Source organism: Rissa tridactyla, chromosome 9, assembly GCF_028500815.1.
Source record: "Rissa tridactyla isolate bRisTri1 chromosome 9, bRisTri1.patW.cur.20221130, whole genome shotgun sequence".
NCBI lineage: Eukaryota > Metazoa > Chordata > Aves > Charadriiformes > Laridae > Rissa > Rissa tridactyla.
In genome coordinates this window covers 16,487,781-16,499,906 of record NC_071474.1, presented here as the reverse complement: position 1 = coordinate 16,499,906, position 12,126 = coordinate 16,487,781, and the positions used below count along the sequence as shown (strand labels likewise).

At 36.4% G+C, this 12,126-nt stretch overlaps 1 protein-coding gene across 3 annotated transcripts in view; it reads left to right on the top strand.

Annotated features, from left to right (window-relative positions):
* Positions 1–12,126, top strand: part of ADAM10 (ADAM metallopeptidase domain 10) — a 52,663-nt gene that overhangs the window by 37,092 nt on the left and 3,445 nt on the right. For all 3 annotated transcript variants that reach the window (XM_054214580.1, XM_054214579.1, XM_054214578.1), the window contains 9 exons: positions 189–338; positions 1,479–1,571; positions 2,187–2,370; positions 4,478–4,641; positions 6,290–6,473; positions 7,434–7,584; positions 9,996–10,179; positions 11,359–11,467; positions 11,759–11,979. In XM_054214580.1, the coding sequence (XP_054070555.1) occupies positions 189–338; positions 1,479–1,571; positions 2,187–2,370; positions 4,478–4,641; positions 6,290–6,473; positions 7,434–7,584; positions 9,996–10,179; positions 11,359–11,467; positions 11,759–11,979 (1,440 nt within the window). The remainder of the gene's footprint in view (positions 1–188; positions 339–1,478; positions 1,572–2,186; positions 2,371–4,477; positions 4,642–6,289; positions 6,474–7,433; positions 7,585–9,995; positions 10,180–11,358; positions 11,468–11,758; positions 11,980–12,126) is intronic.

Genomic DNA, 12,126 nt, shown 5'->3' with positions numbered 1-12,126 from the left:
CTTGAAAACTGGCTATAAACATACTTGTTTAATTCAAGATTCATGAAGATTCATGTGCGTTAAAGAAAAAAAAGGAAAATCTGTTTCTATTAGTGGAGTATGTTGAGAAAAGCTACCACTTTTTTAGGTAATCTAGTGCAGCATGTAGATCTGCAAAATTAATACATTTATTTCCTGTGTATATGTAGAAGCCTTTTGAAGAGCCTAAGGACAATGGTCCACAGGTTTTAAGAAAAAAGCGTGCCACTCAGGCTGAAAAAAATACATGTCAGCTCTATATTCAGACTGATCATCTCTTCTACAAGCATTATGGAACAAGGGAAGCCGTAATTGCACAGGTATTTCCAATCCCTTTGTTTTAAACAGTCTGTTTTTACTTTACTTGTGTATTTCTGATAAATTTCCTGTAATTTAATTGTGTATATTATTGCTTATTTACATTAGAATGTCTTGTTTCATTTGTTACAGGGATCTTGACATTATTGAAAGAGATTTTTTAATTTCACTAAAATCCATGACAAAATCCCTAGGCACTTGTGCATCTTTCAGTTAATAATGGCTGGTTTAGCACCTCTGAGCAAGGCTTGCAGTCTGACTTTTCTCAATCCTTACTCAGAAAAGTACTCCTTCCTGAAGAGTTTTGTTCTGTTTGCCAGCCTGCCAAGCCACTGTGTTAGTATTTGCATCGCCTTCCATTTGAATTCTCAGTTCAAAGCACTGTGAGCTAATGACGAAGCGCTCTGTCCCTCTAGTGTCAGATGTAGCGGAAGGTTAAAAAAACAGTGACAACTAAAGGCGGATGCTTTTCACTTGTCAATATGCTATTAACTGGAAAAAGTTTTGGGGATTTTTTGCTGATCATTTGCTGAAAATGTAATTGCCATGTTAACATGCTTCTCTTCAAGTCTGAAGTCTCACTGCCACTTGCAAATCTGACTGTTACTATTTATTCATCACACTGTATATACGCAATTCAATTTGAGGAACGTTTTCCAAAGCTCTGAAGTCGCCTTCAAAATCGGTGTTTCAATGAGTTAGCATTTCCATGTGCTCTTGGAAAAGGTAAATGATCAATTTCTTCACACTTATGTTCTACCAGCAACGAAAGAATTATGCTGTAACAAGTAAATTTTTTCTCAAGAAAAGAAACACAGTGCTTTGAATACAGTTTTAACTACAGTGCTATCTTGTCGTAGCAATGAATTGAATATCACAAACAGGTATCTGAATAGTTGATAAAAAAAAGCAAACGGCAAAATACTTTGCTATTATCTGGCATGGTGGCAATGCGTGTGGTAGGTTATGTAGTGATTTATTTGCATTATTTGCCATCACCATTTGATTAAAAAGGCCTGTTAGAGTTCATATGACACAGTATCTTACATGTAAAAGTATAGGCCTTGCAGTTGTTGCTGTTTAGGATTAGCTATAATGTAGTGCAAAGATCTTTGAACCGTAGATTTTTTCATTTTTGACAGATATCCAGCCATGTTAAAGCGATTGACACAATTTACCAGTCAACAGATTTCTCAGGAATCCGTAACATCAGCTTCATGGTGAAACGAATAAGAGTAAGTTGTATGGGAAATACTTTTAGCTTTGCTGTTACTGCTTGGAGGCTGTATTTTTCAAAAGTCCTGTTGCTGTTCACTTGTAACCGTTTATTATTAGTTATTTCGTAACACAAATGTTCATGGAGTAAATAGTTCCCTAACCCATTTATTTGGTTTGGTTTCAGTGGTTGTTTTCAAAAGCCCACTGCTTCTGTTGCAAAGCTGTAGTCAATTTTTATAGGAATCAACTTCTTACATTTCTGCAGTGTTGTCTGTGCAGCAAATAGACTGTATTGCTCTCCAAGAGCTTTAACATTAAAATAGATAATTGCTATCCAGGTTGAAAGTTCCTTCTAAAAGTGATGATTTAAGAGGATAAATATAAACTTTTGGGTACTGATGGAAAGAAAGGAAAAAGAAAGAAATAAGAGAGTGGGGATTTACTACACAAATGCAATTCTTTACTTATTGTAGAACTTGGTTTTCCAAATATTGGGGTGGTAATTTGTCAAGGCCATTAAATCTTAACTGTTTAACAAAACAAGGTATTGATAACAGTAAGCCTCTTAGCTGGTATTTAGAAGTCAAGTGAAAATGAATCATGTCTTACAGTTTGTTTCAATTTACTTTTAGATTAACACAACTGTAGATGAGAAGGACTCCTCCAATCCCTTCAGATTTCCTAACATTGGTGTGGAAAAGTTTCTGGAACTGAACTCAGAACAGAATCATGACGATTATTGCTTGGCCTATGTGTTTACAGACCGTGATTTTGATGATGGAGTCCTTGGTCTGGCTTGGGTTGGAGCCCCTTCAGGTAATTACATCCAAACCTTCAGTGCCATGAGATCAAGTATTGTAGGTCTGTACAAAGAAAAAAGGTAGAAAGGATGTTACTTAAACTGACATCAAATATACAAAAATCTCATAACCAACTTTTCACAATTTTGGTTAGGTATAATTTGATTTTATATTGCCTTTTAAATATAAACAGTGTATCATGTCACTTCAATTAGTCTTGCTGTCTTTCTGATGGGCAAGATGTGAACAATAAAGAGCAATGTATTTCTTTTGTCAGACAAAGGTGGTATTACTTGGATGGCTTTTTATGACAGGTATGAGTGACCAGTAAAGTGACAGAAGAAACAAGGGTTTCTACTATATATACACATAGCTTACAGCTGTGCAGTTTGAAGTTTGTAGTGGAACTACCCTGCAGAATCCTTAGGTTTTCTAGGTAGTATTGGAAGCAATTTCTTATTTATTTTTAAGTAAAGTATAATCAGTGAGATCTTGTTCTGGGAGATACCAGGATAATTATTGTGTGACTCTTCTTGAACTGCTTCTCACTAGTTTCAGCCTAGTTGTGTATTTTGGGTCTGAAGTATGTGTCTCGATGTAAAAAAAATCAAACAATGGTCTTCATGTGTGCAGCATCTTGAGGCGTTTGTCCTGGATGTATTAGTCTTATAGCGTGCATTAGTTTTATAAAATTATATATTTGAAAGTTGTTAGTCTTTAAATTTAAGTAAACACAAATTGTTTAATTATAGTGCAGCACAAATTCCAAATTGTGGAAACTTTCACAGAAATCAAAATCAGAACTTCAGGAGGAACAGTCTTCCCTTGTTTAGGCCGAAGAACAAAAGGTTCTATGAGACTTTGCAAGAAACTGCAGACTTATGAGAACGTTACCAAGAGCTTTTACAGAATTCAAGTAATGGGATATAGCTATAGATTATAAACTCAGTTTTACTGCTGTACTTCCCTCTAAGGCACATGTTGGTTGTAGAGTACTGGAGATATGTGGAAAACTATCGTGGAACGACAGTGTCTCAGACTTTTAGGAGATTAAAATGCTCAAATAAACATTACTATTCAGATCAGTGGACCCATGAGTGTAGTAAGTATGCTAGAGGGACCTGTGTGGACTAACCTTAGTGACTGTGGAAGAACCACCGGAAAAATAAGATGCAGGTGGCTTCTGTAAATAAGCAGCTGGGTCTGTGATGACTAGTCTAGTGATGGACTGAGCAAGCACAGGATGAACTGGAATGTGCATTCCATAAACACTTCTTCCAAAACTAAATTTAACTGAGAAAAATTAAGTTGCTTTGAGAGCTTTTCATCCTTAACGCACATGCTGACAGAAGTTAAATGTGGTGTTTGACTAAGATCAAATTTTGCTTCAGAAAGCAAGGAAGCTTCTTTAGAGTGTTTTTTAGACACCATTTATGTTAGCAATAGAATAGCTTAATTTTAGAACATTGCTAATGCCTCAGTACAAGTTCAAGTTATGGAAAAATTTGGTGAAATTAAAGTCACAATTTTGAGACTTTTCCAAACAGTAAGTGTGATACACTTTATTGTTGACCTTTTAAATATGGGTCTGATTAACCCATACATCAAAGCATTTTAAGCTTCGGTTTGTACAGCGGAAGACTGAGTCACTTTTGCTGACAAGGATATATAGCTAATCTTAGGCACTTTACATAAATGCTTTTGCTACGAGAGGGGATCTCCTGTGACTTTACTGGGTTGGTTTTTTTTCACTCAGTGAAATCCAGATGTGCTGTAGACTGAGGCTACCTATACTGGCCATCACACCCTGCTAGTCTCGTACTCCAGGTAGGGTAGAATCAGGGCTTGTCCCTGCAGTGAAAGCCCAAAATAGCTCTTACTTAATAGCTGTTCTAAACCAGCTAACTTCTTGTGTGCATATATCTATTCAGTGCCGAGAGCATTAGTGTGGATAAATCTAATCTACTTTCAAAGTTGGAATAATATTAATTACACAGAAGAACTCTTAGTCCATAAGCGTCCACTGAGGAGGCAAGCTGTTTCTTGTTCTAAATGTCAGTAGAAAAGTAACACAGTAGTTCTTCTCTTAAATGACTAACTGTTGTACTTTTGTCTAAACGCAGGGAGCTCTGGTGGAATATGTGAAAAGAGCAAACTGTATTCTGATGGTAAGAAGAAGTCTTTGAACACTGGAATCATCACTGTGCAGAACTATGGCTCTCATGTTCCTCCCAAGGTTTCTCACATTACTTTTGCTCATGAGGTTGGGCACAACTTTGGGTCACCTGTGAGTATTACTATTGATCTGTTAACTCACTTTCAGTCCGTTTTGGAGTGCGTGATTTGCGAAGGGAGTTCTTGCTTCTTATAACCAGGGAAAATATGATTGTGACTGCATGTGCATATGTGCATGGGCATTGTATACAAAAACCAGGTTGCTGAACTGAGCCCCTTTTATGAGTATTTGACAACACTGGTGCAACAGTGGATTTTCTGAATTGTTTACTTCTACTAGTTCAGTCCCTTATGAAGGGACTATATTATTATTCCCTAAAAACTTCCCTGATTTTTATTGAAGATTAGGGTTACACACATCTTTTAAATGTATTTTAGTTTATCCTAGGGAGGAGGAAGAATCAACTCAAAATTGATTGAGATGATGCTTTATTTAATAAGTGAAGATAGAACTGGCTCTTTTTTGTGTTCAGTTACTTATACTTGCAAGTTTACCTAAGAAAATTATGGGGAGGATTAAGATACCAAGAACAATATTTTAGAGCAAAATTGTCTCCCAGTCATTTAGGGACATGGTTTGTTTGCGGCAAGCTGAAAGCTTGAGGCTTTTGTTTTTGCTGGAGATGAGAACAAAGTTTTCTAGTTTGGGATTTTTATTTTTGAACTTAAGCATATAGGCTTTCTACTCTTGGAAGTAAAATGAAATCAAGATATGACAGGAATGACAAGTTCTTCCAAAACAGATGTTCACATGTGAATGCTATCCTCACATGCCTTGAGAGAATCCCTAATACTGCTGCTCTGAGTGGGAACAAGCCTTCCAAATATAACTGAAAATACGAGCAATGGAACTGAAAAAACAGTCCTACTGAGTGAAAGAAACATCTTTTGCATCAGCCTGGAAGATTATTCTTTTAATTTTACTCTCAAGTTGCACTTGATCCAGGGAAATACATGAAAGTACATGTTTAATTCTACCAAACTGTAATAAATAGTTCTCACACCTATGTTGAAAATCTTAAAACTTACCTACTTCTTTTGGAGACAGAGGTTTTATTTCTGAAAAGTTGGATGCATCCCAATGGCATTAGAGTTTCTCTTGCATTTAATGACTTAGTATGTTGTCTGCTGATTGCTAGTGTGCCAACCTGCAATGCATTCCATTCCACATGCTGGATATTGTGTAGATGGAGTCACTGGCTGACAGAAACGAGCTTCTACTCTGTCCTGAAGGTCTCTTTGCACCAAGCAAAAAGCGTGGACTGCTATTTCGGTTAACTCCTCCTGCTTGTATTCCACAGAATACTCATTACCCTTTTGTGGTCGTAAAGCCACTCTTTTTAGGAGACAGCAACTTTTCTGAGTCAGTATTCATTACAGGTCACATACTTGGGGTATACATTACCAACAATGCAAATAAGCTGAAACTTAAGAAATTAAACACTTGCTACTGTTGTCTGGGGGAAAAAAAAAAACAAACAAGCTAAATAAAAAAACCCAAAACAAACCTTTGTTTCCTGTATGCTTTTAGTATTTCTAAGGAACTTTAGAGTATAAGATGGTGTTTTGTTCTCATGAACCTTTTGTTCTCACTGTGTTAAGATTACCAAATTCGGTTATTTTTGCACATGTATAAAAAGATAGCAAGAAATTAGAGAATTTGTCTTGATAGAAATAGTTTTCAAATACTTGTTTTGCAGCATGATTCAGGAATGGAGTGCACTCCAGGAGAGTCCAAGAACTTGGGACAGAAAGAAAATGGCAATTACATCATGTATGCAAGAGCTACATCTGGGGACAAACTTAACAACAACAAGTTCTCTATCTGTAGCATTCGAAATATCAGCCAAGTTCTTGAGAAAAAGAGAAATAATTGTTTTGTTGGTATGTATTTAGTCATCCTGAAAGCAGAATGGCGAAGCTGTTACTACTGTGCTTAATTAGCAATCTATTTTATTAATTTTTATTCTACTTTTTTATTTATCTCTCTTTTTTTTTAATCAACTGAAAGATTCTGTAAGTAAATAATTGAATTTGATATCTGGAGTACTGTGTCAAGTTCTGGGCTCCCCAGTGCAGGAAAGACATGGACGTGCTGGAGTGAGTCTAGCAAAGGGCCACAAAGGTTATTAAGGGATTGGAGCATCTGACATATAAGGAGAAGCTGGGAGAGCTGAGACTTTAGGCTGGAGAAGGGAAGGCTGAAGAGGGGGGGGCTCTTGTGGGAGGGAATAAAGGAAACAGGGCCAGACTGTTTTTGGTCATGGCCAGATAAAGGACAAGAGGTAAGGAGCACAAATCAAAATACAGGAAATTTTATTTAAACATTAAAAAAAAAAAGGCGGGGGGTGGGGGAAGGGGGTTTTGCAGGAGTTTTCTTTCTGGAGTCCGTGATGTGTGAGCTCTCAGAAATCTTATGAGACCGTGCAGCGAGTATGTTTGGGGTTTAGTGTAGTAGTTCACCCTGGTACTACGAGCTTTTGCTTTAAGGTGCTCAGATTCTGTTATAGGAGGACAAACATAAGAAAGGATGCTGCTCCCTTGGAGGCTTAGCAGAAAACTTCCTCTTATCACTTTGGAACTCCTATCCATACAAGAAACTCCCACTGTTATCTGCAGAAACCTTTTACTGCAAGGCTTAAAGTTTTATGAATTATAGGAATGACTAAGCTGGGTGGCAAGCAAATAATGCGAGTTGAATTCAGCTCCAGTCTGAAGTCCATCTCAACCAGTCATTTTTAGTCGTGATTAGCCGGGTGCTGTTGCAAGTCAATGTTAACATTTATAAGTGTGTTTGCATGTTCTTTGTACTGCTTTGTACATAACTATACTGGCATTTTTCAGAGTCTGGTCAGCCCATCTGTGGTAATGGACTGGTTGAACAAGGAGAACAGTGTGATTGTGGATACAGTGACCAGTGTAAAGACGAATGCTGTTACGATGCAAACCAACCGGAAGATAAAAAATGCAAGTTAAAACCAGGGAAAGCCTGCAGGTATGTCTGCATGTCTGTTACAGTACAATTCCATTTTTGGGAATTATTGGTAGCTATCATAGATATTTTAGAATCTCAGTCTGTTTACCCGCATTATTCTTGAAGTATTTATTTTGTTTAAAATGCCTTATAAGAGTGAGTGAGAAGTTCATAAGCACAATTATGCTATACAATTCTTGGTGCTAATTGTAGCTTCCTTTCTCTTGAATGACTGCTCTCTGGCTTTTGAAAAAATATAATACGGTACTGGATTGTATCAATGCTAATGTATCTTAATGCTCCATGCAGACAAATGTGTTGAAATTCTGTTATCTTTATCAGAAATGTGTTGTGCAGAAGTCTTGCAAAAACTGTATGATTCAGGAAAAACGTGACCACGATGCTGGTTTTACAGTAGGTACAGGGAAGTATTAACGCCCGATAGATAATGGAGGATATTATGAAACTGGATCCTATCCTAGTGCCATTTCTACAGCATTGCCTAACTAGTTGGAAGATGACTGAAGGATATAATTGATTTTTATTTTTTTAAATGCTTGTTTTATAAATTAAATTAAACTATGTTTTAAAGTCACCTTGTATCTTGGCAGTGTTGTGTACACAGTGATTTATAAAAGGAACTTTTAAAGATCATAAGACTTACAGTGAAGTAAGTCAACTTCTGTCTTTTAGTTCTGTCACTTAAGACACATGTTAAATTTTAACCTCATTTGAAAACTTAAGTGGATTTTTTTCACACGAAAAGTGTGAGCTTTTGTTCCTCTGTAGAGGCAGACAGAAATCTAACATCTGGTTAGACTCTTAACCAAAGATGAAGAGAAAATTACTATTATTTTTAAGCCTAAACCATCTCAACTTTTTAATACAATGTATACAATTCTTGTTCTAATTAAACTTTCCTGCCCTAAAAATGATCTTTGTCATCCTGGGAGTGGAGGTAAAAGTAGCATCTTGTTAAAACTTACTTGACAGCGTGGCCATCCTAGAAGGACCTGTGAATTCATAGTTGCAATAATTTTGCATATCTTTTGTTTTGGTGGTGTTTTTTCACCTTGCAACTTCTTATTTCTGCCAAAATAAAGGCCTTACATTGTCTTGTTTTGTAATTGGTTTCTTAGATTTTATGTTGCACCTGTGATGAGAAGCCATTTCCTTCTGAGTACACAGGTGCCACTGCTGCCCCCTTTCTTTGCTCTCTTGTGTTCAGATGGCTGCAATTTAGCTTTACACCTTGCTGGAACAGTCTGAAGTATGAATTGTGGCATTATTTTTGGTTTAGGATTCCTTTTTTTTCCTCTCTATTAAGATTGAACATTTTCCTGTACAAAGAGGTTTCCAAAGACACGTAAAGCAAATCCAAGTGTGGGAATGGATCACATAAATAACGCATTAAAATACATTTTAGAAAAACTATGGTATCTCTCCAGCTGCTTTACATGCTTCTTAATCTTTTTTCATGTGTGACATAAGAGTAACTTTTCTTAGCATGCAATAGTTTTAAAATAGAGAGATCCTGACCTGCAGAAGATCTGTGCTGTCTTCTGATGTCCACTAAATGCCAAGGAGCACACTGTGAGTAGTGTGCAGATACACAATAATGGGAGATGAGAACTTGGGAGGCTTAGGTTTAATCAAGGACTTATCTATGTTTTATAACCGTCATTCTGCTGCCGCTTGTATCAGCGTATGTACTCAAACACAGCTTCAGAAAGAGAAGTGATTGTCCCCTGCTGTTTCACTGGATAGACAGGTGGGAGAGACGGGTGGACCTAGCATAAGGGGCTCAGGTGCTTTGATGTCTGTGACAGAAAGGAGCCCGGCTGTTTTGAGGGAACCACTGAAGCTCTAGGGCTTCTTTGGCAAATCTTTCCTTCCCCCAACATTTGGTTGTGTGCTGACTGTGATTTCTGATACAAGATCTGACCCCTCTCCATCCCTTTTCTTGTTTATTCAAACAATGTAAATGGTATGGCTACAGAAAGGAGAAAAACATTGTTATGGTTGTTAATCTGTGACAGATAAATCTTGACTTATTTATTATGTTGAAACCAATGTTATCAAACTAATCGGTTGTTCTTGAATTAATTTTGCCAACTTGCTAATTGAATTTTTTATATATACAAACTTTGAAATGCTGTTATTTTTTATAATTTGAAACGTGCTTGTACTGTTTTTCTAAAATAATGCAAATAGTTTAATTAGTTACCACAATGACTAAGAAATCTGTATTCAACGCAGTAACCTCTTGTTACGTTTAGGGACGGAAAAAATTCTTATCAATCTTTTCAATTCACGTTTTACGTAGCACAAATCAGAAATATGTTGAGCATTTGAGTAGGTTTCAGGATGAATAGTTCTTCTGGAATCGTTCATGCTTTTTCTTTCTGCCCATGATTTCTGTGTGTTTCCAGCCCCAGCCAAGGCCCCTGCTGTACACCAGTGTGTACCTTCAAAATGAAGACTGATAAGTGTCGGAATGACTCTGACTGCGCGCGAGAAGGGATGTGCAATGGTGTCAGTGCGCTCTGCCCAGCCTCTGAGCCCAAGCCCAACTTCACGGATTGCAACAGGCACACGCAAGTTTGCATAAATGGGGTATGGTTTGGTACAGTCATACGCAACTGCAGTTTATTGCAAGGCACTGTATTATGAAGTGATACGGTTTCAATACTTAATGGAGAAGAGTGTAAGATTAATCTCTTTTTCAGTGAAAATGTTTGATGTAATGGTTTCAATCAAAATAATTGTGAAGGTACACCAAATATGAAGAAGCAGGTAACAAACATCAAGCTAGCTTTACTATTTGAGAAAGTTACATTTAAAGTTTTTTGTAAAAATCAGGAATATGAAAGTGTTTCCTAGTTCCATCTTTTCATTTTTCTTCAGTCTTGGTCAAGTTGCCTTAGAAAATCAGATATGCTAAAAATACATGTTAAATTTGGTTTAATGAAAATATACAGTTGCTCTGCCCTTGTGCATGTAACATAGATGTGCAAGCATATAGAATTACTCTGAACTGCCATTAGTTTCCTGATTAAAGAGTCGATGGCAGTTGCCATGAAATATTAATGGGAAGTCTCTTATAAATTGACCTATGTTTACTTGTAAGCAGAAACAAACAAAAGTCATCCTCTTAAAGCTGTAACTTGTGTTGCTGTAAGTCTCTGTTTTCCGCAGTCCAGGGTTTTAATCAAATGATACTACTTGTAATAATTTTTCATCTAATTTAGAATCATCTTAAAGATAGAGAAATTGTCTTTATATAGTTACTTGATTTTGAAACAAGATTATAAATACACCGATTTATTTATTTATTTGAATGTGAAGGGTCCTCCGACAGTGGAATTAAATACAGAATCTTTCCTGCCATTAATTTTTATTATTTTCTGAGGTAAGATACTTTTGAAGACATGCTTTTTATCTATTTTCCTAACCACGGCTTGGAGTAGTCATGTTTCAGAGTGAATTGCAGGGATGTGAGTGATTCACAGGGTAGTCTGAGGCCCTAAAAGAAGATACAGCATTACAAAATAAAATAGGGTAGGGTAGATCACCTTTAAAATAATTATCAAATAATCCTAAACACTGCAATTAAATAACTGTAATCAATTTTGTGCTTTATGAACTTTAGAAGAAATTCAAGCTATTATTTTTGAGAAGTATCTTTAGACCTATGATTATGCTTTCAGCTATTAAAAATTAATATCTTTCCTAATATCAGTGTGCTTAAAAGTGAAATTGATTTTTGTGTTCTCGTACTTTTGTCTCCAATAGCAATGTGCTGGCTCTATCTGTGAGAAGCATGGCTTGGAGGAATGCACGTGTGCTAGTTCAGATGGCAAGGACGATAGAGAATTGTGTCATGTCTGCTGCATGAGAAAAAGTAAGATTTGTCTGAATTGTAAGCATAAATATAGCAGTAGGTATCTGAGGAATCTTCTCACCTTGTTTAAATTTTATTTTTTTGTTAACTTGAGAGTGTACTGTGATTTTGTTCATACTTAAACTGCATTGTATTTTGTAGGAAACAAACTATGTATTTTTGGTTTTTACAGATTAATATAAACTTGAAAATTTTCAAAAGCATTTTTAACAATTGAACACCAAGGTATTCATGCACATATGTTTTAATACAATAACGATTTAATTAATCTAATTTGTATTCACTTTTCAGTGGACCCAAGTACCTGTGCAAGTACAGGCTCTAACCAGTGGGAGAAATACTTTGGTCGTGACAATATTACTTTGCAACCTGGATCTCCTTGTAACGATTTCAAAGGCTACTGTGATGTGTTTATGAGGTGTCGGCTAGTAGATGCTGATGGCCCTCTAGCTAGATTAAAGAAAGCAATTTTTAATCCGGAGCTATATGAAAATATTGCGGAATGGATTGTGGTAAGTATTTTCTTTATCTTACAGTCTAATATAAAATTTTCTTGTTGATCGCTATTCACAGTTGGTAAGCATTGCTGCATATACGCAGTACTTCAGCATTCTTCAAACTATAATCAGGCCTTGCTTTGCTATTTTTTCTATCAGCAC